This window comes from Anomaloglossus baeobatrachus, unplaced genomic scaffold, assembly GCF_048569485.1.
Source record: "Anomaloglossus baeobatrachus isolate aAnoBae1 unplaced genomic scaffold, aAnoBae1.hap1 Scaffold_598, whole genome shotgun sequence".
NCBI classification, from domain to species: domain Eukaryota; kingdom Metazoa; phylum Chordata; class Amphibia; order Anura; family Aromobatidae; genus Anomaloglossus; species Anomaloglossus baeobatrachus.
Window position 1 is genome coordinate 147988 of NW_027444962.1, and position 27160 is coordinate 175147.

A 27160-nucleotide genomic window follows, 5' to 3' on the forward strand; every position below is an offset into this window, starting at 1 on the left:
CCAATCAATGTGGAGCGGGAGGATCGGGCGGAGCGCTGCCGGTTGGCGGGGAGAATGATCTAAGGAGTCGGGAGAATTATCGGGCGGCTTCCGGGTGCGGATCAGCGTTGTTCAGGCCTCCGGTAAGTGACCGGTGCGGACCACTGCAGTGACTGGACGTCACCCCCACCCCCCACAATGGTTTGGCTCTCTCCGTGTACTGGCTCTGATTTGGCATGTTCCATTCTGCACTGAAAAGGGGGAGAGGGGATTAATGTACAGGATAAAGGGATGGTGGAATCTACCATACACTCAGGGGGGATCTGGTCCGATAGTCACAGCTTGTCATGTGATGTGCCCCAATCACAAGACCCCCTTCCCCTGTATATACTGCTGCCACTTGTGTATATAGCGTCTACCCCCTGTATATACTGCTGCCACTTGTGTATATAGCGTCTACCCCCTGTATATACTGCTGCCACTTGTGTATATAGCGTCTACCCCCTGTATATACTGCTGCCACTTGTGTATATAGCGTCTACCCCCTGTATATACTGCTGCCACTTGTGTATATAGCGTCTACCCCCTGTATATACTGCTGCCACTTGTGTATATAGTGTCTACCCCCTGTATATACTGCTGCCACTTGTGTGTATATAGCGTCTACCCCCTGTATATACTGCTGCCACTTGTGTATATAGCGTCTACCCCCTGTATATACTGCTGCCACTTGTGTATATAGCGTCTACCCCCTGTATATACTGCTGCCACTTGTGTATATAGTGTCTACCCCCTGTATATACTGCTGCCACTTGTGTATATAGCGTCTACCCCCTGTATATACTGCTGCCACTTGTGTATATAGCGTCTACCCCCTGTATATACTGCTGCCACTTGTGTATATAGCGTCTACCCCCTGTATATACTGCTGCCACTTGTGTGTATATAGCGTCTACCCCCTGTATATACTGCTGCCACTTGTGTATATAGCGTCTACCCCCTGTATATACTGCTGCCACTTGTGTATATAGCGTCTACCCCCTGTATATACTGCTGCCACTTGTGTATATAGTGTCTACCCCCTGTATATACTGCTGCCACTTGTGTATATAGCGTCTACCCCCTGTATATACTGCTGCCACTTGTGTATATAGCGTCTACCCCCTGTATATACTGCTGCCACTTGTGTATATAGTGTCTACCCCCTGTATATACTGCTGCCACTTGTGTATATAGCGTCTACCCCCTGTATATACTGCTGCCACTTGTGTATATAGCGTCTACCCCCTGTATATACTGCTGCCACTTGTGTATATAGCGTCTACCCCCTGTATATACTGCTGCCACTTGTGTATATAGCGTCTACCCCCTGTATATACTGCTGCCACTTGTGTATATAGCGTCTACCCCCTGTATATACTGCTGCCACTTGTGTATATAGCGTCTACCCCCTGTATATACTGCTGCCACTTGTGTATATAGTGTCTACCCCCTGTATATACTGCTGCCACTTGTGTATATAGCATCTACCCCCTGTATATACTGCTGCCACTTGTGTATATAGCGTCTACCCCCTGTATATACTGCTGCCACTTGTGTATATAGTGTCTACCCCCTGTATATACTGCTGCCACTTGTGTATATAGCGTCTACCCCCTGTATATACTGCTGCCACTTGTGTATATAGCGTCTACCCCCTGTATATACTGCTGCCACTTGTGTATATAGTGTCTACCCCCTGTATATACTGCTGCCACTTGTGTATATAGCGTCTACCCCCTGTATATACTGCTGCCACTTGTGTATATAGAGTCTACCCCCTGTATATACTGCTGCCACTTGTGTATATAGCGTCTACCCCCTGTATATACTGCTGCCACATGTGTATATAGTGTCTACCCCCTGTATATACTGCTGCCACTTGTGTATATAGTGTCTACCCCCTGTATATACTGCTGCCACTTGTGTATATAGTGTCTACCCCCTGTATATACTGCTGCCACTTGTGTGTATAGCGTCTACCCCCTGTATATACTGCTGCCACTTGTGTATATAGTGTCTACCCCCTGTATATACTGCTGCCACTTGTGTATATAGCGTCTACCCCCTGTATATACTGCTGCCACTTGTGTATATAGCGTCTACCCCCTGTATATACTGCTGCCACTTGTGTATATAGTGTCTACCCCCTGTATATACTGCTGCCACTTGTGTATATAGCGTCTACCCCCTGTATATACTGCTGCCACTTGTGTATATAGTGTCTACCCCCTGTATATACTGCTGCCACTTGTGTATATAGCGTCTACCCCCTGTATATACTGCTGCCACTTGTGTGTATAGTGTCTACCCCCTGTATATACTGCTGCCACTTGTGTATATAGCGTCTACCCCCTGTATATACTGCTGCCACTTGTGTATATAGCGTCTACCCCCTGTATATACTGCTGCCACTTGTGTGTATATAGCGTCTACCCCCTGTATATACTGCTGCCACTTGTGTATATAGCGTCTACCCCCTGTATATACTGCTGCCACTTGTGTATATAGCGTCTACCCCCTGTATATACTGCTGCCACTTGTGTATATAGCGTCTACCCCCTGTATATACTGCTGCCACTTGTGTATATAGTGTCTACCCCCTGTATATACTGCTGCCACTTGTGTATATAGCGTCTACCCCCTGTATATACTGCTGCCACTTGTGTATATAGCGTCTACCCCCTGTATATACTGCTGCCACTTGTGTATATAGCGTCTACCCCCTGTATATACTGCTGCCACTTGTGTATATAGCGTCTACCCCCTGTATATACTGCTGCCACTTGTGTATATAGCGTCTACCCCCTGTATATACTGCTGCCACTTGTGTATATAGTGTCTACCCCCTGTATATACTGCTGCCACTTGTGTATATAGTGTCTACCCCCTGTATATACTGCTGCCACTTGTGTATATAGTGTCTACCCCCTGTATATACTGCTGCCACTTGTGTGTATATAGCGTCTACCCCCTGTATATACTGCTGCCACTTGTGTATATAGCGTCTATGTAACATTATATCCCCCCAGCCTCTATCATATTGCAATCAGGCTTCAGCAGTAGCTATTGTCCTTGATTTGGGGGGGGGGTTGCATATATATTGTTCTCCTCTGCAGGGGGCTTGCCTAGTACACAATCTCTGGAGGCTGTGTCTAGGAACCCTTTTCTAGCTACAAGTAGAAAATGTTAAGGGGGTGGATCTAAGGAGGGGTGGGAGATTCAGCCCCATGTTTTAGTTTTTTGTTATGCTTTGTTGAGTGAAGGGTGAGGTCCTGTGCTAAGGCCAGCTCCTTATCGCCCGTACATGGACGATTGGACTTTGAGGACTTTTGCATTCTCCTTGGCGCCCCCGGACCTATTTCCTTTGTGTGGACTCTAAAGAACCATTTTAATATTGCATGTTTTATGCTCCCTGCCTCATTAAATCTTCTTGGATTGTTCCTTGGCCTGGCGTCCCTTACTGCTCTGTCGCATACCCCGTCACAAACTGGTGGCAGCGGCGGGATCAGAGCAGAAAGAATGGAGGACAACGGGCCATTAACATCTGGATTCAGAACCTCAGGATACAGGAACTGGACTGTGGTGAGCCTACAAACAATGGCCCGTGAATTAGGAGTCGGTTACAAAGGACTCTCTAAGGAGCAACTAATTGAGGCATTGGAAAACGCTTGCCTGCAAGATGGCACCGAGGAACAATTTCCACAGCAAAGGGAGGAAAGACGGGAGCTGGAGGTAAATACCCAAAAAAGTCAATGGATTGTGTGGTATGAGGAGGAGATGGCACTTCTTGGAGATGAGGCCACCATAGAAGATAAGAGGGAGGCTATTCGCAGAGCTCAAGAGAGGGCATTGCTGGAGAGGAGGTTTGCTGTGGAAGCAGCTAGAGGCTCCAGACAAACTGTAACCACAGCACCAACTATGAGGGAATTCTCCAGAGTGTCCCGCAAGGACTTTAAGCCATTTAATGAAGCTGCAGGTGACATTGAGGGCTTCTTTCAGGACTTTGAGCATCAGTGCCGATTAATGGAAGTCCCAGAAAGAGAGCGAGTCAGACACCTGGTGGGCCTCTTGGAGGGTGGAGCTGCCGACGCCTATAGAGCTATGGACCCTCAGTGGAATTGTGAGTGTGAGGTAAATCCGGAGAGATGACGATAAATCATGATATTCAAGTATGTCAGGAAGCCCTCTCCTGGTGTCAACCCCCCTTTCCCCCACACAACTGGTTTAGCAACAAACTCCATGGCCATGTCCTGTGATATGGAAATTAGGTGGCTTTGGGACAATGGACACAGGATGACTCCCTGCCGTCACCCTGTAGTAGGAGCTGCTATCTCATTAGCAAGGCTATGGAAATAGCCAGACAGAACGACTCCAGTAAAAAATGGTTCATATCTCGCAAGCCATATTTCCGATAAATATGGCAACCATAAAAATGGTGTCTCCGCATGTGGACGATGCCGGCACCCCCTTTTTATGGGAGCAGGACATTGGGAAATGCCCCAGGCGTGATATCAGCCAATGGGGAACTGGCAGACAGGTCATGAGTCCCCTCGTTCTGTAGCTAAATTCATAACTGTCACAATGAGAGCATTGGCGTCCGCCTACGACGCTCCCAGGCAAAGTTATGGCCCATATTCCATGTTGGGATATTGTCCATAACTCAAGCCAGGGGTGGAGCAGTGCTCCCTGTGAGGTCACTAAGGTAGGAGGGGACCTGGATCTGCCCAGGTTGATAACCCTACTTCGGCCATTTTCCAGCGGTCTTTTCGCTGGGGGCACGTGTAGGAAACATCTGTGGGAAGGATCCTAGAAACCTGGGTACAGCGCCCCCCTGTGGCCAGACGCAACAAGGTAACTGCTGGAACTGTGTATGCCTGTTTGTAACCCATGCTTTGATTGTAACTGTACTCTGACATAACTGTATATTCTGTAGATTCCCTATTGTATATATTGTAGTTTCTAGTGTGCTTTAGGCTGATTAAATTATATAATTAATCTTGGGCTGTTCTGTTATCTCGATCTTGAATCCCACGTCTGTGTGTTCGGCTAATAGTTACCGTAAATCGGTTGGTGGCAGCGAGTTGTGCCAAGGATTATTGTGGGGAGGCCAGTGAGATTCGGGAAGATATTATATATTCCGCCCGCGGAGGTCGGGGGAATATATACCCTACTCTCACCGGGGACCCTTCAATAATCGGCATAAGTAGTATAGCGGCCTCCTTGCTTATTGTCGGGCAATTCCATAATTGGCCTGACTATAAGAGGGGCGCTAGAGAGCGCGTCACGTGCTCTGTCTGTCGGTCGGGAGGTATAAAGGAGGGGTGACCCCCACTTGTTACCCCCCGATTCTGACGTACTGGTAGCCAGCGCGGGGGATTTCTGAGTGACCCCCCCGGTGGTTTGTGACATATTGGTGGCATAGCGGTGGGATCGAGATAATAGTGTGTGTGAGTGTGAGACCCATACTCCCAGACACTAAAGACTGCCTGCAGCAGCTGTGGCTGCTGGGGTCTTCAGACTAGCTCAACACTAGAGTGTCAGAGTGCAGATACTGTAAGGTGTGTGGAGGCATCAGGTGTCAGTTCTGTGTCAGTGACCAAAAGTCTGCAAGAATGGCTGATGGCACCAGGAGCAGAGCTATGCAACTGGCCAATGCTAAAGCAGGAGCCGAAGAGAGGGAGGACGGTGCTGTGGGCAGTAATGAGGAGGTTGCCCACGAGTCTTCCAGGAGCTCGACGCCAGAAAACCGTTCTGCAGAGGACAGCGCACAAGCTGGCAATTATGGACAAGATGAGGAGCAGCTCACCCAAGGGTCCTCAACGAGCCAGATGCCAGCCCTCCGCTCTGCAAGGGACAGTGAATCACCAGGCTCCGCAGCGTGCCGCAGATCACCACGTGCCATTCCACCGAGCCTGGGAGGCTCGGATAGCCTTCTTCAAATGGCTATGGCCCTTCTCCAGGCTGGAGACCAGAAGGGCTACAAGGAACTCCTGGCAGAGCGCAGGGCAGAGCGGCACGCAGAGCGTGAGGCTGCGGAGCGAGAGCGGCAGGCAGCGCGTGAAGAGCGAGAGCGAGAGCGACAGGCAGACCGTGACCACCAGCTGCAGCTAGCTCAGCTCCGGCCCTCATCAGCCACACGTGACCTTCAAGACACCAAACTTCCAAAGGTCCGTGTTGAGGACTTCCCAGTGCTGGAGAAGGATGGAGACTTGGACTCTTTCTTGACTGCTTTTGAACGGACTTGCTTGCAGCACCATCTGAACAAGGACCAGTGGGCCAAATACCTGACCCCCCCGTTTAAGGGGTAAGGCCCTGGATATCCTTGGGGACTTGCCTGCTGAGGCAGATCAGGGCTACGACACCATCAAGCGGGCCCTGATCCAACAGTACAACCTCACTCCAGAGTCCTACCGCAAGACGTTCCGGAGCCTACAGAAGGGACCAAAGGACTCCTGGGCTGACCACCGGCGGGCACTTGCCCGAGCTGCCGACCACTGGACCCAAGGCCTGCAGCTTTCCACCGGACCGGAGATCCTGGACTTGTTCATCACGGAGCAACTCTTGTGGAACTGCCCTGAGGATCTCCGCCAGTTCATCCGAGACCAGAAGCCAAAGGGGTCCACGGCTACAGCTGCCCTTGCCGATGACTACACCAACAACCGGGCTCCTGAAGCCAGGAGAGCAGCCACCAGCAGCACCTGGAGAGGGGGTAAGATGAATTCTGCGACTGCCCCACCTGCCCCTAGACTGCAGGGGGTGTCCCCCTCAACTCCCCTCTCCAGGCCCGTGGCAGAACCAAGACGGTGCCACCAGTGCAACCTACCTGGACACTTCAAGGCCATGTGCCCTCAGCGTCCCAAGGCCCCGGCTCCGTCCCCGTCCCAAGGGCCGCCCAAGGTGTATTGTGTGGGTGGGGGTGGTGGTAGGTCCCTGGACAGCTTCCAACCTGTCACCGTCGGCCGGTCTGTGACCATAGGACTGCGAGACAGCGCCTCGGAGGTGACTCTGGTGCGGCCTGAGATGGTGTCCCCCCAAGACTTGATCCCTGGAAAAACCCTCGCTGTCTCCGGGATTGGAGGCACTGACCCGGCGCTGCCTGTTGCTGACATTTATGTGGACTGGGGCGCAGGGCGAGGGGTGAGGGAGGTGGGGGTAACTGATCGGATCCCTGCAAACGTGCTACTTGGGACAGATTTGGGGCAGATAACCTCCCAGTTTGGGCCCCCCCCAAGGGCTGAACCTTCAGCCCGTACTGACATGACTCCTGACAATGTTAATGTGTTATCTATGAATGATGTAAGGGAGGAGGGAGTGAACTCTGATATTTCTGCTTGCACAGACACCATAGACACACACGCAGCTGCAGCTGTGACAGGAGGGGAGGGGGTCAGAGAAAGGTGTGACAATGCCTCTACAAGTAACCAGCCTGTGAGCTGGGATCTGTTGCCCTCTGCAGGGATAAGCAGAGAGCAGGGTGCTGCAGGGGGAGGACCAGTGTGTGGGGTGGGGGCTACCACAGCAAATGTGGGGTCCCCAGAGATTTCACAGCGGGGTTCTGTTGCTGCAGGAGGGGAACAGGCAGGTGAGATTGGGGCCGGTCCAGGAGCGGAAGTGCTCCCAGGTAAGATCTCGGTGCATGGTTCCCCCACAACCGGGGTGTCAGGAAGCCAGGTAGGTCTGCCTGAACCGGCGACTTGGTCAGGAACGGAGGAGGAGCAGGCACGACCCACGGTCGCAGCGGCTGTGGCCGCTGTCACCCGCAGTGGGAGTGCTGGAAGCCAAGGGGCCTCCCGGAGGTCCGATAGCTCTTCCCCTTCTGACCAAGTGGCAGCCGAGTCAGGTGGAGGCCAGGACACAGGTCCCGGGGTACTGACTGAAGATGTGACAGTCTCGTCGATTCTGGCCACATCTAGTCAGGGGTTTCAGGCAGCGTTAGAAGCTGACGACAGCCTGAAAGCTCTTAAGGAGCAGGCGGCACAGCCTCCCTCGGACTCGGACCCGGAGCGAGTGGTCTGGGACCAAGGACGGCTGTACCGGGCCACGGTCCAGCAGGGTTCACCGGAGGCGTGGCCCAGGGACCGACAGTTGGTGGTACCCTATCCGTTCCGGACGGAGTTGTTGCGGATCGCACATGAGATTCCGATGGCCGGACACCTAGGGATCGCTAAGACCAAGGCCAGGTTAAACCAGCATTTCTACTGGCCAAAAATGGGGGCCGATGTGGCTGCCTACTGCCGTTCGTGTGAAACCTGTCAGAGAGTGGGGAAGGCGGGGCCACGCCCCAAAGCCCCACTGGTATCTCTGCCCATCATCGATGAGCCTTTCAGGAGGGTGGCTGTGGATCTGGTCGGCCCGCTGGCCATCCCCAGCAGCTCCGGGAAACGCTTCATACTGACGGTAGTGGACTATGCCACCCGGTACCCAGAAGCAGTGGCCTTGTCGTCCATTCGGGCTGACAAGGTGGCCACCGCATTGCTGGAGATTTTCTCCCGAGTGGGTTTTCCCCAGGAAATGCTCACTGACCGGGGGACCCAATTCATGTCCCAGCTGATGGAGGCCCTCTGTAAGCAAGTCCAGGTGCGACATCTGGTGGCCAGCCCGTACCATCCACAGACTAATGGCCTGTGCGATCGGTTCAATGGCACCTTAAAGCAGATGCTTAAGATGTTGGTCGACTCCCATGGGCGTGACTGGGAGCGGTATCTCCCACACCTGTTATTTGCTTACCGGGAGGTTCCACAGGCCTCAACAGGATTCTCACCGTTTGAGCTCCTGTACGGGCGACGTGTGCGGGGCCCCCTGGCTCTGGTGAAAGAGGCTTGGGAAGGGGATTTGGCCACCCCTGGAGTGTCGGTTATCGAGTATGTCATGCGCTTCCGGGACAAAATGCAGGCCTTGACGCAACTGGTACACGACAATATGGCTCAAGCCCAGGCCGATCAGAAGCGTTGGTACGACCAGAACGCTTGTGAGAGGACCTACCAAGTGGGTCAAAAGGTGTGGGTACTGGTCCCCGTACCACAGGACAAGCTTCAGGCAGCCTGGGAAGGCCCATACCTCGTGTACCAGCAGCTCAACCCTGTAACGTACCTGGTCACCCTGGACCCTGCCCGTGGAAGGCGGAAGCCCTTCCATGTGAACATGATGAAGGCACATCATGAGCGGGAGGCAAGTGCGCTCCCCGTGTGCAACCTGCCCGAGGAGGGAGAAGCGGAAACCCTCTTGGATATGCTAGCCCAGGTTAGGACAGGCGGATCCATTGAGGATGTGGAGGTTGGCCACCAGCTCTTGGAGGACCAACGGTCCCAGCTGTGGGCCACCCTACACCCCTTCCGGGGGTTGTTTACCAACCAGCCCGGAAGCACTGACTTGGCTGTCCATCACGTGGACACTGGGGATCATCCCCCGATCCGGCGTTCAGCATATCGGGTCTCCCTGGAGGTGCAGCAACACATGCGCCAGGAGATTGACGAGATGCTGAAGCTGGGGGTGATCCAGGCATCCAACAGCGCTTGGGCCTCGCCTGTAGTCCTCGTCCCTAAGAAGGACCGAACCACTCGGTTCTGCGTGGACTACAGGGGGCTCAATGCTGTCACGGTCGCCGATGCGTACCCAATGCCACGCATCGATGACCTGCTCGATCAGTTGGCCGGGGCTCAGTACCTGACCATCATGGACCTGAGCCGGGGATATTGGCAGATCCCCCTGACTCGCAAGGCCAGGGAACGCTCTGCCTTTATTACCCCATTTGGACTGTACGAGTCCACGGTGATGCCATTCGGGATGAGGAATGCCCCTGCCACTTTCCAGCGGATGGTCAACACCCTGCTCAAGGGACTTGAAGGGTACGCGGCCGCGTACCTGGATGACATTGCCGTCTTCAGTCCCACCTGGGAGGACCACCTAGAGCATCTAGCACAGGTGCTCAGGCGGATCCACCGGGCAGGTTTGACCATCAAGCCGGGAAAGTGTCAGCTGGCCATGAGCGAGGTCCAGTACCTCGGTCACCGGGTAGGCGGGGGAACACTGAAGCCCGAGCCTGAGAAAGTGGAGGCCATCGCATCCTGGCCCACCCCCAGGACCAAGAAGCAGGTGATGTCCTTCTTGGGGACCGCTGGGTACTATAGGAGGTTTGTTCCATGCTATAGTAGCCTGGCAAAGCCCTTGACGGACCTCACCAAGAAGAAGCTGCCCTCTGCAGTCGATTGGACAATGGACTGCGAGACAGCCTTCCGGGCCCTAAAGGACGCCCTGTCCAGCCCGCCCGTGCTACAGGCAGCCGACTTCACGCGGCCGTTTGTAGTACAGACCGACGCCAGTGACTTCGGCCTCGGTGCGGTGCTCAGCCAGGTGGACTCTGCGAGCCAAGAGCACCCGGTCTTGTACCTGAGCAGGAAGCTGTTACCAAGGGAAGTTGCCTATTCCACGATGGAGAAGGAGTGCCTGGCCATAGTGTGGGCCCTGCAGCGTCTGCAACCCTATCTATACGGGCGCCACTTCATCGTGGAGACGGACCACAATCCCCTCAGCTGGTTGCACACCGTCTCTGGGACGAATGGGCGATTGTTGCGATGGAGCCTTGCGCTCCAGCAATACAACTTCACCATTCGCCACAAAAGGGGCCGTGACCACGGTAACGCAGACGGGCTGTCCCGACAAGGAGAGGTCGCGGACGGGCGCACGGGGGAACACCGGAGTGTGCTGCCCCCTAGCGCCCTCAAAAGGGGGGAGGTGTGAGGTAAATCCGGAGAGATGACGATAAATCATGATATTCAAGTATGTCAGGAAGCCCTCTCCTGGTGTCAACCCCCCTTTCCCCCACACAACTGGTTTAGCAACAAACTCCATGGCCATGTCCTGTGATATGGAAATTAGGTGGCTTTGGGACAATGGACACAGGATGACTCCCTGCCGTCACCCTGTAGTAGGAGCTGCTATCTCATTAGCAAGGCTATGGAAATAGCCAGACAGAACGACTCCAGTAAAAAATGGTTCATATCTCGCAAGCCATATTTCCGATAAATATGGCAACCATAAAAATGGTGTCTCCGCATGTGGACGATGCCGGCACCCCCTTTTTATGGGAGCAGGACATTGGGAAATGCCCCAGGCGTGATATCAGCCAATGGGGAACTGGCAGACAGGTCATGAGTCCCCTCGTTCTGTAGCTAAATTCATAACTGTCACAATGAGAGCATTGGCGTCCGCCTACGACGCTCCCAGGCAAAGTTATGGCCCATATTCCATGTTGGGATATTGTCCATAACTCAAGCCAGGGGTGGAGCAGTGCTCCCTGTGAGGTCACTAAGGTAGGAGGGGACCTGGATCTGCCCAGGTTGATAACCCTACTTCGGCCATTTTCCAGCGGTCTTTTCGCTGGGGGCACGTGTAGGAAACATCTGTGGGAAGGATCCTAGAAACCTGGGTACAGCGCCCCCCTGTGGCCAGACGCAACAAGGTAACTGCTGGAACTGTGTATGCCTGTTTGTAACCCATGCTTTGATTGTAACTGTACTCTGACATAACTGTATATTCTGTAGATTCCCTATTGTATATATTGTAGTTTCTAGTGTGCTTTAGGCTGATTAAATTATATAATTAATCTTGGGCTGTTCTGTTATCTCGATCTTGAATCCCACGTCTGTGTGTTCGGCTAATAGTTACCGTAAATCGGTTGGTGGCAGCGAGTTGTGCCAAGGATTATTGTGGGGAGGCCAGTGAGATTCGGGAAGATATTATATATTCCGCCCGCGGAGGTCGGGGGAATATATACCCTACTCTCACCGGGGACCCTTCAATAATCGGCATAAGTAGTATAGCGGCCTCCTTGCTTATTGTCGGGCAATTCCATAATTGGCCTGACTATAAGAGGGGCGCTAGAGAGCGCGTCACGTGCTCTGTCTGTCGGTCGGGAGGTATAAAGGAGGGGTGACCCCCACTTGTTACCCCCCGATTCTGACGTACTGGTAGCCAGCGCGGGGGATTTCTGAGTGACCCCCCCGGTGGTTTGTGACAGTGAGTATGGGGAGATAAAACAGACCATTCTGGAACATTATGCCGTGACCCCAGATACTTATAGGACTAAGTTCCGTACATTAGCCTGTGATGGAGAAGTGTCTTTCAAGATGTTTGCCCACAGACTGAAACAAGTATGCCATCGCTGGCTGGAGGGAGAGGGAGCCTTAACTTGGGAGACCTTCCTCCAGGTCATCCTGAAAGAGCAGTTCTATGCCAGGTGCCCTGTGGAAATCAGAGAATGGGTGCGTGAGAGAAAGCCGCCAACTGTGGAACAAGCTGCCGCTCTAGCTGATGAAGTGCTTACCATCAAGCCTCAATGGAAAAGGCTACTAGTCGGTGACAAAAAAACTACCAGCTCCCCAACACCAGTGGTCCCTTGTCCTTTGGCCTCCAATGTTCACCGTCCCAATAGACTACCAACACATGGCGGACCCCGTGTGAATGTGCCTCCTACTACTCCTGCCTCCTCTTTGGGAGTACGACGTGGAGAAAGACTCATAGAACGCAGATGTTATGGATGTGGGCAGCCTGGTCATCTGCAAGCTCACTGTCCAGGTGCTCAGAGGCAAAACAGTTACAGACCCCCTTTGCCTGTTCATTATCTACAGACACCCTCAACAGGAGAAGAGCTGGATTCATTCCCTGATGATTTGCCAAGTGACTCTGATATGTTGACTTCCCTACCAGGAGTCTATGGGGTGCGAGCCACAGCCGCCCGTTCTTCTGATCTTCAGCATAAACATCTACAGGAGGTCGTGCTGGATGGCCAAAAAGTTGTTGGCTTTCGTGACACTGGGGCTTTTCTCACCATCGCAGATCCCCGAGTAATTCAACCAGAAGCAGTGCAAAAGGGACCAGGAATTGCTATTGAATTGGCTGGAGGTACTCAGAGATACATTCCAAGAGCGAGAGTGACCCTGGATTATGGCTTTGGAGCAAAACAATGCATGATTGGTGTGATGAGCGGCCTTCCTGCAGACATTCTTCTAGGGAATGATGTGGGGAATCTTCAATGCCACTTTGTCGGTGCGATAACCAGAAGTCAAGCAAAGAGAGCAGCAGATGTGGACGTGTTCAACCCATCAATGGAACTGAGGCCACCCGAACTGCCATTACAGCCGGTGAGTGATTCTTCTTGTGGGGATAATATGAATGTCACTTGGGATAAAGTTCAGTTTAGACAAGAGGTAGAGACTGACCCCACCCTGGCTAGCTTTAGAGCTCGGGCTGAAGTAGGGCAGTTAGGAGAAAATGGGGAAACAATTATCAGAGAAAATGGACTCCTATATCGAGTTACCAATGCCGACTCCCTAGATAAGCCCTGGACTTATAGCAAACAGCTGATTGTTCATCAGAAGTACAGAATTCCCCTATTACACCTGGCTCATGACATTCCTACTGCCGGCCATCAAGGGAAAACCCGCACCGAGAGACGATTGACTCAAATTTTCTATTGGCCTGGAATTTCTCAAGCAGTGGCGCATTTCTGCCGAACCTGCGACATATGTCAGCGTAGAGGGCGACCTGGAGATCACCCAAAGGCACCCCTGCAACCACTCCCTATAATAGAAGAACCCTTTCAAAGAGTAGCTGTCGATCTCATTGGACCACTGGCTAAACCAAGTAAATCTGGAAAGCAGTACATTCTCACCGTTGTGGACTATGCCACCCGATATCCAGAAGCCGTGGCCTTGTCAAGTATTTCTGCAGCCAAGGTGGCCGAGGCCCTTGTTACCATTTTCACCCGAGTAGGATTCCCCAGTGAAATCTTATCGGACCAAGGCTCCCAGTTTATGTCAGAGTTGGTGCAGTGTCTGTGGCGCACCTGTGGAGTACGGGCAATTCGAACTACAGCATACCATCCTCAAACCAATGGACTTTGTGAACGGTTTAATCAAACACTGAAAAATATGCTAAAGGCCTTCACTGACAGTGATTCCGACTGGGAGAGGTACCTACCCCATCTCCTGTTCGCCTACCGGGAAGTTCCCCAGGAGTCCACTGGGTTTTCCCCCTTTGAACTACTCTATGGAAGAAAGGTCAGAGGACCCTTAACTCTGCTAAAGGAATATTGGGAGGGGCAAGTTGAAGATACAGGAACCCCTGTTGTTCCATATGTCCTCAAGCTTCGGGAAACCCTGGCTCAACTTGCTAGTTTGGCTCAGGATCATGTACGGATGGCTCAAACCAGACAGAAGACATGGTATGACCGCAAAGCACGCTATCGAGAATTTGTAGAGGGACAACAAGTCTTAATGATTGTTCCCCATCGGCAAAATAAACTCCAGACAACATGGGAGGGTCCCTTCCGGGTTCTCAGAAAACTAAACGACACCAATTACCTTCTTGCTCTAGATGATCAGGGACTAAGACAAAGGACTGTCCATGTGAATATGATTAAGGAGTACCATGACCGGACCTTACCTATGATAGCAAGCTGTCGGCTGGCTTCAGAAGATGGTCAGGAGGATGAGGACCCATTACCTGATCTTATTGAAGCAGCCAGAGCCCCATCCACTGTGGAACAGGTTCCTTTGAGAGATCACTTAGATTCCTTACAGAAAAAACAAATGCTGGGAGTGCTCCATCAGAGACAGGCTGCTTTCTCATCCCGACCAGGTCGAACCACAGTAACCCAACATCCTGTGGACACTCAGGGCATCCGTCCCATACAACAGGCTCCCTACCGGGTACCAGAATCAGTTAGAAACACCATGCAGCATGAGCTGGAGGAGATGTTACAGCTTGGGGTGATTCAGGCCTCCCATAGTCCTTGGGCCTCTCCTGTTGTGTTAGTACCCAAGAAAGATGGGAGTACTCGATTTTGTGTGGACTACAGACGACTAAATGACCATACCATCAGTGATGCTTACCCAATGCCCCGCATTGATGAACTTCTAGACCGGCTAGCTGGGGCACAATACGTCACCACCTTGGATCTCAGTAAGGGATACTGGCAAATTCCCCTGACGGAGGAAGGTAGAGAAAAGTCGGCTTTTATAACCCCCTTTGGTCTGTATGAATTTCTAAACATGCCTTTCGGAATGAAAAACGCCCCTGCAACCTTTCAGAGAATGGTGGACCAGATCCTCCGGGGATGTGGCGACTTTGCTTGTGCCTACCTGGATGATATCGCCATCTTCAGCCACACATGGGAGGAACATCTGAATCAAGTAGCTGTTGTTCTTGACCGGATTCTCACATCAGGCCTAACTATTCGACCTGATAAATGCCAATTGGGGATGGGTGAAGTCCAATATCTAGGGCATAGAGTAGGAGGGGGGAAGTTACGTCCTGAACCTGCCAAAATCCAGGCTATTAGAGACTGGCCTGTACCCCAAACCAAGAAACAAGTTATGGCTTTTTTGGGCACTGCCAGTTATTACCGAAAATTTGTTTCTCATTTCAGCAGTGTGGCCAAGCCCCTTACGGACCTCACGAAGAAGACGATGCCCCGGCTGGTGATCTGGACTCCAGCCTGTGATGAGTCTTTTAACCGGCTGAAGGACGCTCTGATCTGCGACCCTGTTCTGGCTGCTCCAGACTACAAGAGGAGATTCATTGTGCAGACGGATGCCTCTTCTTATGGACTGGGAGCTGTCCTCAGCCAGGTGAATGCAGCCGGGGAGGAGCACCCCATTGCCTACCTCAGCAGGAAACTGCTGGACCGAGAAGTGGCCTATGCAACTGTTGAGAAGGAATGTCTGGCTGTAGTGTGGGCCCTTAGGAAACTACGGCCGTATCTGTATGGGCGAGAATTCACTGTGGTTACTGATCACAATCCCCTCACCTGGCTGAACAGAGTCTCTGGGGACAATGGACGATTACTACGATGGAGCCTGGCTCTGCAGCCCTATAACTTTACAATACAGTATAGAAGAGGCAGCCAACACCAAAATGCAGATGGACTGTCCAGGCAAGAAGAGACCTGAGTCAGGTCCACCATGTTTACGTGTACTTAACCAGCGACCTGTTGAGGTCACTAGTCCGTACACAAATTGAGGGGGGAAGGGGTTGTAACATTATATCCCCCCAGCCTCTATCATATTGCAATCAGGCTTCAGCAGTAGCTATTGTCCTTGATTTGGGGGGGGGGTTGCATATATATTGTTCTCCTCTGCAGGGGGCTTGCCTAGTACACAATCTCTGGAGGCTGTGTCTAGGAACCCTTTTCTAGCTACAAGTAGAAAATGTTAAGGGGGTGGATCTAAGGAGGGGTGGGAGATTCAGCCCCATGTTTTAGTTTTTTGTTATGCTTTGTTGAGTGAAGGGTGAGGACCTGTGCTAAGGCCAGCTCCTTATCGCCCGTACATGGACGATTGGACTTTGAGGACTTTTGCATTCTCCTTGGCGCCCCCGGACCTATTTCCTTTGTGTGGACTCTAAAGAACCATTTTAATATTGCATGTTTTATGCTCCCTGCCTCATTAAATCTTCTTGGATTGTTCCTTGGCCTGGCGTCCCTTACTGCTCTGTCGCATACCCCGTCACAGTCTACCCCCTGTATATACTGCTGCCACTTGTGTATATAGCGTCTACCCCCTGTATATACTGCTGCCACTTGTGTATATAGCGTCTACCCCCTGTATATACTGCTGCCACTTGTGTGTGTATATAGCGTCTACCCCCTGTATATACTGCTGCCACTTGTGTATATAGTGTCTACCCCCTGTATATACTGCTGCCACTTGTGTATATAGCGTCTACCCCCTGTATATACTGCTGCCACTTGTGTATATAGCGTCTACCCCCTGTATATACTGCTGCCACTTGTGTATATAGTGTCTACCCCCTGTATATACTGCTGCCACTTGTGTATATAGCGTCTACCCCCTGTATATACTGCTGCCACTTGTGTATATAGCGTCTACCCCCTGTATATACTGCTGCCACTTGTGTATATAGCGTCTACCCCCTGTATATACTGCTGCCACTTGTGTATATAGCGTCTACCCCCTGTATATACTGCTGCCACTTGTGTATATAGCGTCTACCCCCTGTATATACTGCTGCCACTTGTGTATATAGCGTCTACCCCCTGTATATACTGCTGCCACTTGTGTATATAGCGTCTACCCCCTGTATATACTGCTGCCACTTGTGTATATAGCGTCTATCCCCTGTATATACTGCTGCCACTTGTGTATATAGCGTCTACCCCCTGTATATACTGCTGCCACTTGTGTATATAGCGTCTACCCCCTGTATATACTGCTGCCACTTGTGTATATAGTGTCTACCCCCTGTATATACTGCTGCCACTTGTGTATATAGCGTCTACCCCCTGTATATACTGCTGCCACTTGTGTATATAGCGTCTACCCCCTGTATATACTGCTGCCACTTGTGTATATAGCGTCTACCCCCTGTATATACTGCTGCCACTTGTGTGTATAGCGTCTACCCCCTGTATATACTGCTGCCACTTGTGTGTATAGTGTCTACCCCCTGTATATACTGCTGCCACTTGTGTATATAGCGTCTACCCCCTGTATATACTGCTGCCACTTGTGTATATAGTGTCTACCCCCTGTATATACTGCTGCCACTTGTGTATATAGAGTCTACCCCCTGTATATACTGCTGCCACTTGTGTATATAGCGTCTACCCCCTGTATATACTGCTGCCACTTGTGTATATAGCGTCTACCCCCTGTATATACTGCTGCCACTTGTGTATATAGCGTCTACCCCCTGTATATACTGCTGCCACTTGTGTATATAGCGTCTACCCCCTGTATATACTGCTGCCACTTGTGTATATAGCGTCTACCCCCTGTATATACTGCTGCCACTTGTGTATATAGTGTCTACCCCCTGTATATACTGCTGCCACTTGTGTATATAGTGTCTACCCCCTGTATATACTGCTGCCACTTGTGTATATAGTGTCTACCCCCTGTATATACTGCTGCCACTTGTGTATATAGCGTCTACCCCCTGTATATACTGCTGCCACTTGTGTATATAGCGTCTACCCCCTGTATATACTGCTGCCACTTGTGTATATAGCGTCTACCCCCTGTATATACTGCTGCCACTTGTGTATATAGCGTCTACCCCCTGTATATACTGCTGCCACTTGTGTATATAGTGTCTACCCCCTGTATATACTGCTGCCACTTGTGTATATAGTGTCTACCCCCTGTATATACTGCTGCCACTTGTGTATATAGCGTCTACCCCCTGTATATACTGCTGCCACTTGTGTATATAGCGTCTACCCCCTGTATATACTGCTGCCACTTGTGTATATAGCGTCTACCCCCTGTATATACTGCTGCCACTTGTGTATATAGCGTCTACCCCCTGTATATACTGCTGCCACTTGTGTATATAGCGTCTACCCCCTGTATATACTGCTGCCACTTGTGTATATAGTGTCTACCCCCTGTATATACTGCTGCCACTTGTGTATATAGTGTCTACCCCCTGTATATACTGCTGCCACTTGTGTATATAGTGTCTACCCCCTGTATATACTGCTGCCACTTGTGTATATAGTGTCTACCCCCTGTATATACTGCTGCCACTTGTGTATATAGTGTCTACCCCCTGTATATACTGCTGCCACTTGTGTATATAGCGTCTACCCCCTGTATATACTGCTGCCACTTGTGTATATAGCGTCTACCCCCTGTATATACTGCTGCCACTTGTGTATATAGCGTCTACCCCCTGTATATACTGCTGCCACTTGTGTATATAGCGTCTACCCCCTGTATATACTGCTGCCACTTGTGTATATAGCGTCTACCCCCTGTATATACTGCTGCCACTTGTGTGTATAGCGTCTACCCCCTGTATATACTGCTGCCACTTGTGTATATAGCGTCTACCCCCTGTATATACTGCTGCCACTTGTGTATATAGCGTCTACCCCCTGTATATACTGCTGCCACTTGTGTATATAGCGTCTACCCCCTGTATATACTGCTGCCACTTGTGTATATAGCGTCTACCCCCTGTATATACTGCTGCCACTTGTGTATATAGCGTCTACCCCCTGTATATACTGCTGCCACTTGTGTATATAGCGTCTACCCCCTGTATATACTGCTGCCACTTGTGTATATAGCGTCTACCCCCTGTATATACTGCTGCCACTTGTGTATATAGCGTCTACCCCCTGTATATACTGCTGCCACTTGTGTATATAGCGTCTACCCCCTGTATATACTGCTGCCACTTGTGTATATAGCGTCTACCCCCTGTATATACTGCTGCCACTTGTGTATATAGCGTCTACCCCCTGTATATACTGCTGCCACTTGTGTATATAGCGTCTACCCCCTGTATATACTGCTGCCACTTGTGTATATAGCGTCTACCCCCTGTATATACTGCTGCCACTTGTGTATATAGCGTCTACCCCCTGTATATACTGCTGCCACTTGTGTATATAGCGTCTACCCCCTGTATATACTGCTGCCACTTGTGTATATAGCGTCTACCCCCTGTATATACTGCTGCCACTTGTGTATATAGCGTCTACCCCCTGTATATACTGCTGCCACTTGTGTATATAGCGTCTACCCCCTGTATATACTGCTGCCACTTGTGTATATAGCGTCTACCCCCTGTATATACTGCTGCCACTTGTGTATATAGCGTCTACCCCCTGTATATACTGCTGCCACTTGTGTGTATAGCGTCTACCCCCTGTATATACTGCTGCCACTTGTGTGTATAGCGTCTACCCCCTGTATATACTGCTGCCACTTGTGTATATAGCGTCTATCCCCTGTATATACTGCTGCCACTTGTGTATATAGCGTCTATCCCCTGTATATACTGCTGCCACTTGTGTATATAGCGTCTACCCCCTGTATATACTGCTGCCACTTGTGTATATAGCGTCTACCCCCTGTATATACTGCTGCCACTTGTGTATATAGCGTCTACCCCCTGTATATACTGCTGCCACTTGTGTATATAGCGTCTACCCCCTGTATATACTGCTGCCACTTGTGTATATAGCGTCTACCCCCTGTATATACTGCTGCCACTTGTGTATATAGCGTCTACCCCCTGTATATACTGCTGCCACTTGTGTATATAGCGTCTACCCCCTGTATATACTGCTGCCACTTGTGTATATAGCGTCTACCCCCTGTATATACTGCTGCCACTTGTGTATATAGCGTCTACCCCCTGTATATACTGCTGCCACTTGTGTATATAGCGTCTACCCCCTGTATATACTGCTGCCACTTGTGTATATAGCGTCTACCCCCTGTATATACTGCTGCCACTTGTGTATATAGCGTCTACCCCCTGTATATACTGCTGCCACTTGTGTATATAGCGTCTACCCCCTGTATATACTGCTGCCACTTGTGTATATAGCGTCTACCCCCTGTATATACTGCTGCCACTTGTGTATATAGCGTCTACCCCCTGTATATACTGCTGCCACTTGTGTATATAGCGTCTACCCCCTGTATATACTGCTGCCACTTGTGTATATAGCGTCTACCCCCTGTATATACTGCTGCCACTTGTGTATATAGCGTCTACCCCCTGTATATACTGCTGCCACTTGTGTATATAGCGTCTACCCCCTGTATATACTGCTGCCACTTGTGTGTATAGCGTCTACCCCCTGTATATACTGCTGCCACTTGTGTATATAGAGTCTACCCCCTGTATATACTGCTGCCACTTGTGTATATAGCGTCTACCCCCTGTATATACTGCTGCCACTTGTGTATATAGCGTCTACCCCCTGTATATACTGCTGCCACTTGTGTGTATAGCGTCTACCCCCTGTATATACTGCTGCCACTTGTGTATATAGCGTCTACCCCCTGTATATACTGCTGCCACTTGTGTATATAGCGTCTACCCCCTGTATATACTGCTGCCACTTGTGTATATAGCGTCTACCCCCTGTATATACTGCTGCCACTTGTGTATATAGCGTCTACCCCCTGTATATACTGCTGCCACTTGTGTATATAGTGTCTACCCCCTGTATATACTGCTGCCACTTGTGTATATAGCGTCTACCCCCTGTATATACTGCTGCCACTTGTGTGTATAGCGTCTACCCCCTGTATATACTGCTGCCACTTGTGTATATAGTGTCTACCCCCTGTATATACAGTAATGCCGCCACGTGTCATTGCTTGTATATACAATAGTGCCGCTGTCAAGGGAGAAATTTGGGTAAGACTGCTAATGGAGTCTTCATACAGGGTATCCAGAGACCGGTGCTTTATTAGCTGTATATCAGTGCCGATATTAATGAATCAGACAATGACCACACAGACATGTTCTCTCTTTGAGCCAGCGTCACCAACTGAACCTCGTTTACTGGATAGATTCATTATACAGAATGCATCATTAACCTTGGGACTAGAACACAGGGTCTAGGGAGGATTCCACTCCCCAATTTCTCCCAGCATGTTGTGAAATACATCTCTGTTCGTTATACATTCTTTCTGTGTGAAAACTACTGATAAGACTTTTACTCATCATTATGAAAACTTTCATTATTTGTACATCTGTTCACTCATCCTTGGTAACCCCTTCATGGCTATACAGCTTAGAATCATATTATAGGTCTGTGCAATTGCCACATAAACACACAAATAATTATGCATCTATATCTACATTTTGATTATTTACATGCACAGATATTCTTATTACATTTGAACAAACAATTTATAGCTCAGGCCACCTCCACACCGCCACGTGTCATTGCTCGTATACACTGTCTATCCCCTGTATATACAGTAGTGCCGCCACGTTGTCTGTCCCTCTGTACAGCCGCAGATTTTCTCCTCTATTCCTGCAGGCCCAGTAATGGCGCAGGAGGAGATGGACGTGGATCTTTCTGGGGGAAGCTTCCTCCCGGAGCCGGCCATGTTTTCTCGCGTCGCTCTGGATCCGTCACTGATCTTCAGCAACGTTCCCGTCCAGGGAGGATCGGACTGGATCGCGGAGGCCGGCGGTGCGGACAGACAGGGAGCCTTCTACCCCATCTACTCTCCCCCGCAGTCTCACACCTCCAGTGCACTGCACATGCTCCAGGGGGCGCTAGAGCAGCTCCGCCAGGCAGCAGAGCATCGCTCCTCCTCACAGCAGATCCGAGCCCGCAGGATCAGTGCCCGGAGCCGCCAGCGGGCATCCTCGCAGCGGGCCGGTGGAATGCGGTAGGTGACATGGCGCTGCCGGACGCCTCTTCATAATTCCGGTACCTTCTGCTTTAATCAGCGTTTTATGTCTTCAGCCGCAACCAAGCCTTCCAGAACCTCTTCCAATTAACGGGAAACCTGAGGACTGCCATGTCTGTAGACGAAGGGAATGTCGCGTGGCACGCAGGACCATCCAGGGGCCCCCCGGAGGGTGAGGGTGACAGCTCCGACGACACCGTGGAGCTGAGCGATGACGACGACAGCCCCACCGAAGTGGACGAAGGAGCCGATGACACTAGGGCGGCTCAGCCGGCAGAGCCAGGTGCGTGCTGCAGGGGGCGCTGCTGTGCATGAGGCATTGAGGGGCTCCCGGGGGGTAAGGGTGACATCAGGGCGGCTCAGCCGGCAGAGCCAGGTGCGTGCTGCAGGGGGTGCTGCTGTGCACGAGGCATTGAGGGGCTCCCGGGGGGTAAGGGTGACATCAGGGCGGCTCAGCCGGCAGAGCCAGGTGCGTGCTGCAGGGGGCGCTGCTGTGCACGAGGCATTGAGGGGCTCCCGGGGGGTAAGGGTGACATCAGGGCGGCTCAGCCGGCAGAGCCAGGTGCGTGCTGCAGGGGGTGCTGCTGTGCACGAGGCATTGAGGGGCTCCCGGGGGGTAAGGGTGACATCAGGGCGGCTCAGCCGGCAGAGCCAGGTGCGTGCTGCAGGGGGTGCTGCTGTGCACGAGGCATTGAGGGGCTCCTGGGGGGTAAGGGTGACATCAGGGCGGCTCAGCCGGCAGAGCCAGGTGCGTGCTGCAGGGGGCGCTGCTGTGCATGAGGCATTGAGGGGCTCCCGGGGGGTAAGGGTGACATCAGGGCGGCTCAGCCGGCAGAGCCAGGTGCGTGCTGCAGGGGGTGCTGCTGTGCATGAGGCATTGAGGGGCTCCCGGGGGGTAAGGGTGACATCAGGGCGGCTCAGCCGGCAGAGCCAGGTGCGTGCTGCAGGGGGCGCTGCTGTGCATGAGGCATTGAGGGGCTCCCGGGGGGTAAGGGTGACATCAGGGCGGCTCAGCCGGCAGAGCCAGGTGCGTGCTGCAGGGGGTGCTGCTGTGCACGAGGCATTGAGGGGCTCCTGGGGGGTAAGGGTGACATCAGGGCGGCTCAGCCGGCAGAGCCAGGTGCGTGCTGCAGGGGGCGCTGCTGTGCATGAGGCATTGAGGGGCTCCCGGGGGGTAAGGGTGACATCAGGGCGGCTCAGCCAGCAGAGCCAGGTGCGTGCTGCAGGGGGCGCTGCTGTGCACGGGGCATTGAGGGGCTCCCGGGGGGGTAAGGGTGACACCAGGGCGGCTCAGCCGGCAGAGCCAGGTGTGTGCTGCAGGGGGTGCTGCTGTGCACGAGGCATTGAGGGGCTCCCTGGGGGTGAGGGTGACACCAGGGCGGCTCAGCCAGCAGAGCCAGGTGCGTGCTGCAGGGGGGCGCTGCTGTGCACGAGGCATTGAGGGGCTCCCGGGGGGTAAGGGTGACACCAGGGCGGCTCAGCCGGCAGAGCCAGGTGCGTGCTGCAGGGGGTGCTGCTGTGCATGAGGCATTGAGGGGCTCCCGGGGGGTAAGGGTGACATCAGGGCGGCTCAGCCGGCAGAGCCAGGTGCGTGCTGCAGGGGGCGCTGCTGTGCACGGGGCATTGAGGGGCTCCCTGGGGGTGAGGGTGACACCAGGGCGGCTCAGCCGGCAGAGCCAGGTGTGTGCTGCAGGGGGTGCTGCTGTGCACGAGGCATTGAGGGGCTCCCTGGGGGTGAGGGTGACACCAGGGCGGCTCAGCCAGCAGAGCCAGGTGCGTGCTGCAGGGGGCGCTGCTGTGCACGGGGCATTGAGGGGCTCCCGGGGGGTAAGGGTGACACCAGGGCGGCTCAGCCGGCAGAGCCAGGTGTGTGCTGCAGGGGGTGCTGCTGTGCACGAGGCATTGAGGGGCTCCCTGGGGGTGAGGGTGACACCAGGGCGGCTCAGCCGGCAGAGCCAGGTGCGTGCTGCAGGGGGCGCTGCTGTGCATGAGGCATTGAGGGGCTCCCGGGGGGGTAAGGGTGACACCAGGGCGGCTCAGCCGGCAGAGCCAGGTGTGTGCTGCAGGGGGTGCTGCTGTGCACGAGGCATTGAGGGGCTCCCTGGGGGTGAGGGTGACACCAGGGCGGCTCAGCCGGCAGAGCCAGGTGCGTGCTGCAGGGGGCGCTGCTGTGCACGGGGCATTGAGGGGCTCCCGGGGGGTAAGGGTGACATCAGGGCGGCTCAGCCAGCAGAGCCAGGTGCGTGCTGCAGGGGGCGCTGCTGTGCACGGGGCATTGAGGGGCTCCCGGGGGGTAAGGGTGACACCAGGGCGGCTCAGCCGGCAGAGCCAGGTGTGTGCTGCAGGGGGTGCTGCTGTGCACGAGGCATTGAGGGGCTCCCTGGGGGTGAGGGTGACACCAGGGCGGCTCAGCCAGCAGAGCCAGGTGCGTGCTGCAGGGGGCGCTGCTGTGCACGAGGCATTGAGGGGCTCCCTGGGGGTGACTGCTCCGGCGACACCGTGGAGTTGAGCGCTGATGAATGTGACAATCCACCACCATGAGATGCGGAGGCGCTGATGACCGGAGCTGTCATTTTGCTTTTTATTTTTTAGCACCTGAAGAACTTCACATAAATCTTGTGTCCGCTGCACCAGACGTCCCAGAAAGACCTGACGACCCCCCAGCCGAGAACGCGTCCCCCGACCCTGCGCAGCCACACAAACAGGTACACGCGCCCCACAGGACACTCAGCAGCTCCAGAGATCAGGACGTGCCCTGTACCCCAGACACCTCCAGAGCTGCACTCACTATTCTGCTGTTACATCGTGTCTTATCCTCCAGAGCTGCACTCACTATTCTGCTTTTACATTGTGCCTTATCCCCCAGTCACCTCCAGAGCTGCAGTCACTATTCTGCTGTTACATTGTGTCTTATCCTCCAGAGCTGCACTCACTATTCTGCTTTTACATTGTGCCTTATCCCCCAGTCACCTCCAGAGCTGCAGTCACTATTTTGCTGTTACATCGTGTCTTATCCTCCAGTCACCTCCAGAGCTGCACTCACTATTCTGCTGTTACATCGTGTCTTATCCTCCAGTCACCTCCAGAGCTGCAGTCACTATTCTGCTTTTACATTGTGCCTTATCCCCCAGTCACCTCCAGAGCTGCAGTCACTATTTTGCTGTTACATCGTGTCTTATCCTCCAGTCACCTCCAGAGCTGCACTCACTATTCTGCTGTTACATCGTGTCTTATCCTCCAGTCACCTCCAGAGCTGCGGTCACTATTCTGCTGTGACATCCAGTATTGATTACCGCCATATTCTTCTTTCTCAGCCGTCTCCAGTGAAGCCGGTGACGTCCGCGGTTCCTCCTGCGGCAGAGGAGGATGAGGGGGACACCTGCGCCATCTGCTTTGAGTCCTGGACCAATGCCGGGCAGCACCGTCTCTCCGCCCTGCGTTGTGGCCATTTGTTTGGTTTCACCTGCATCGATCGTTGGCTGAAGGGAGGAGCCGCCAAGTGTCCGCAGGTCGGGGCTTGTACTCGCCGTGTGTCTGGGGCATCGGCTGAATATGGGGGGGCGGCTGCAGGAACCCCAAACTTATCCGGGGAAGAAATATCCAGCAGTGAATGATTGGGCACAGAATATACTGCGGGGTCTGCTCCGTGGGAGAGTCTGTATGAGGAGCCCCCCACTCAGGGCCTGACACTGGCTGGACGGTGAGGGGCTGCGCCTAGTCATGTGGTTGCCCATTGTTGTCAGTGAGACCGGCACACGTGGATCCCATGTTATTCCCATACGTGGCCTCCTGCTGTCAGTGAGACCGGCACACGTGGATCCCATGTTATTCCCATACGTGGCCTCCTGCTGTCAGTGAGACTGGCACACGTGGATCCCATGTTATTCCCATACGTGGCCTCCTGCTGTCAGTGAGACTGGCACACGTGGATCCCATGTTATTCCCGTACGTGGCCTCCTTCTGTCAGTGAGACTGGCACACGTGGATCCCATGTTATTCCTGTACGTGGCCTCCTGCTGTCAGTGAGACTGGCACACGTGGATCCCATGTTATTCCCGTACGTGGCCTCCTGCTGTCAGTGACGCGTTTCGGCCTGTATTCTGAAGCTTCTATTATACAGGTCTATTGGAGAGGCAGCGCGTCACTGACTGCAGAGGCCACATCCGTTCTTTATACCACTGCGCTCCTGGGACGCTGTCCGTGGCATGAGCGCCTCTGTCCTGGAGTCCACGCCGGACACGTTCCCGCACTCTGGGCCTCTGGTGATTTTTGGCTGCGGGGTTCACAGTTGTGACCACACATTACACACACCGAGGTTATAGCTCCATTATCTTTTGTGCCAAATAGTGCAATAAGAAGGCGAAGCGTTCCGACATTGTGGTGCTGTACGCCCGCACCCTGAGGGCCCTGGACACCAGCGAGCAGGAACGTATGAAGAGGTAAAGACCGCCGACATTATTCTCCAGTCACCTCCAGAGCTGCACTCACTATTCTGCTGTTACATCATGTCTTATCCTCCAGTCACCTCCAGAGCTGCAGTCACTATTCTGCTGTTACATGGTGTCTTATCCCCCAGTCACCTCCAGAGCTGCTCTCACTATTCTGCTGTTACATCATGTCTTATCCTCCAGTCACCTCCAGAGCTGCAGTCACTATTCTGCTGTTACATCGTGGCTTATCCTCCAGTCACCCCCAGAGCTGCAATCACAGTTTTGCTTGTGTGCGCTTTCTATCATGCGGATGATTACAAGTCGCTCCTGGCATTACCCCGGCAGACTACTGTACTTTATCCTTGCAGTTCTCTGGAGAAGGAGCAGTCGCTGCGCAGGAAGGCAGAGCTGGAATCTGCACAGTGCCGGCTCCAGGTCCAGGTCCTGACTGATGAGTGTGGGAAGCTTCGTAAACAATGGCAGGTGAGCGGTGCGGAGGGGGGACACGAT

At 52.8% G+C, this 27160-nt stretch overlaps 1 protein-coding gene across 1 annotated transcript; it reads left to right on the forward strand.

Annotated features, from left to right (window-relative positions):
* On the forward strand, window positions 1–27133 carry RFWD3 (ring finger and WD repeat domain 3; the record flags this gene model as incomplete). Its single annotated transcript, XM_075333260.1, has 7 exons — window positions 1–122; window positions 21842–22199; window positions 22277–22503; window positions 24813–24925; window positions 25535–25729; window positions 26568–26659; window positions 27019–27133. Coding segments are annotated over exons 2-7 (1092 nt in total), but the record flags the coding sequence as incomplete, so codon positions are not given.
* Window positions 27134–27160: the final 27 nt, after the last annotated feature.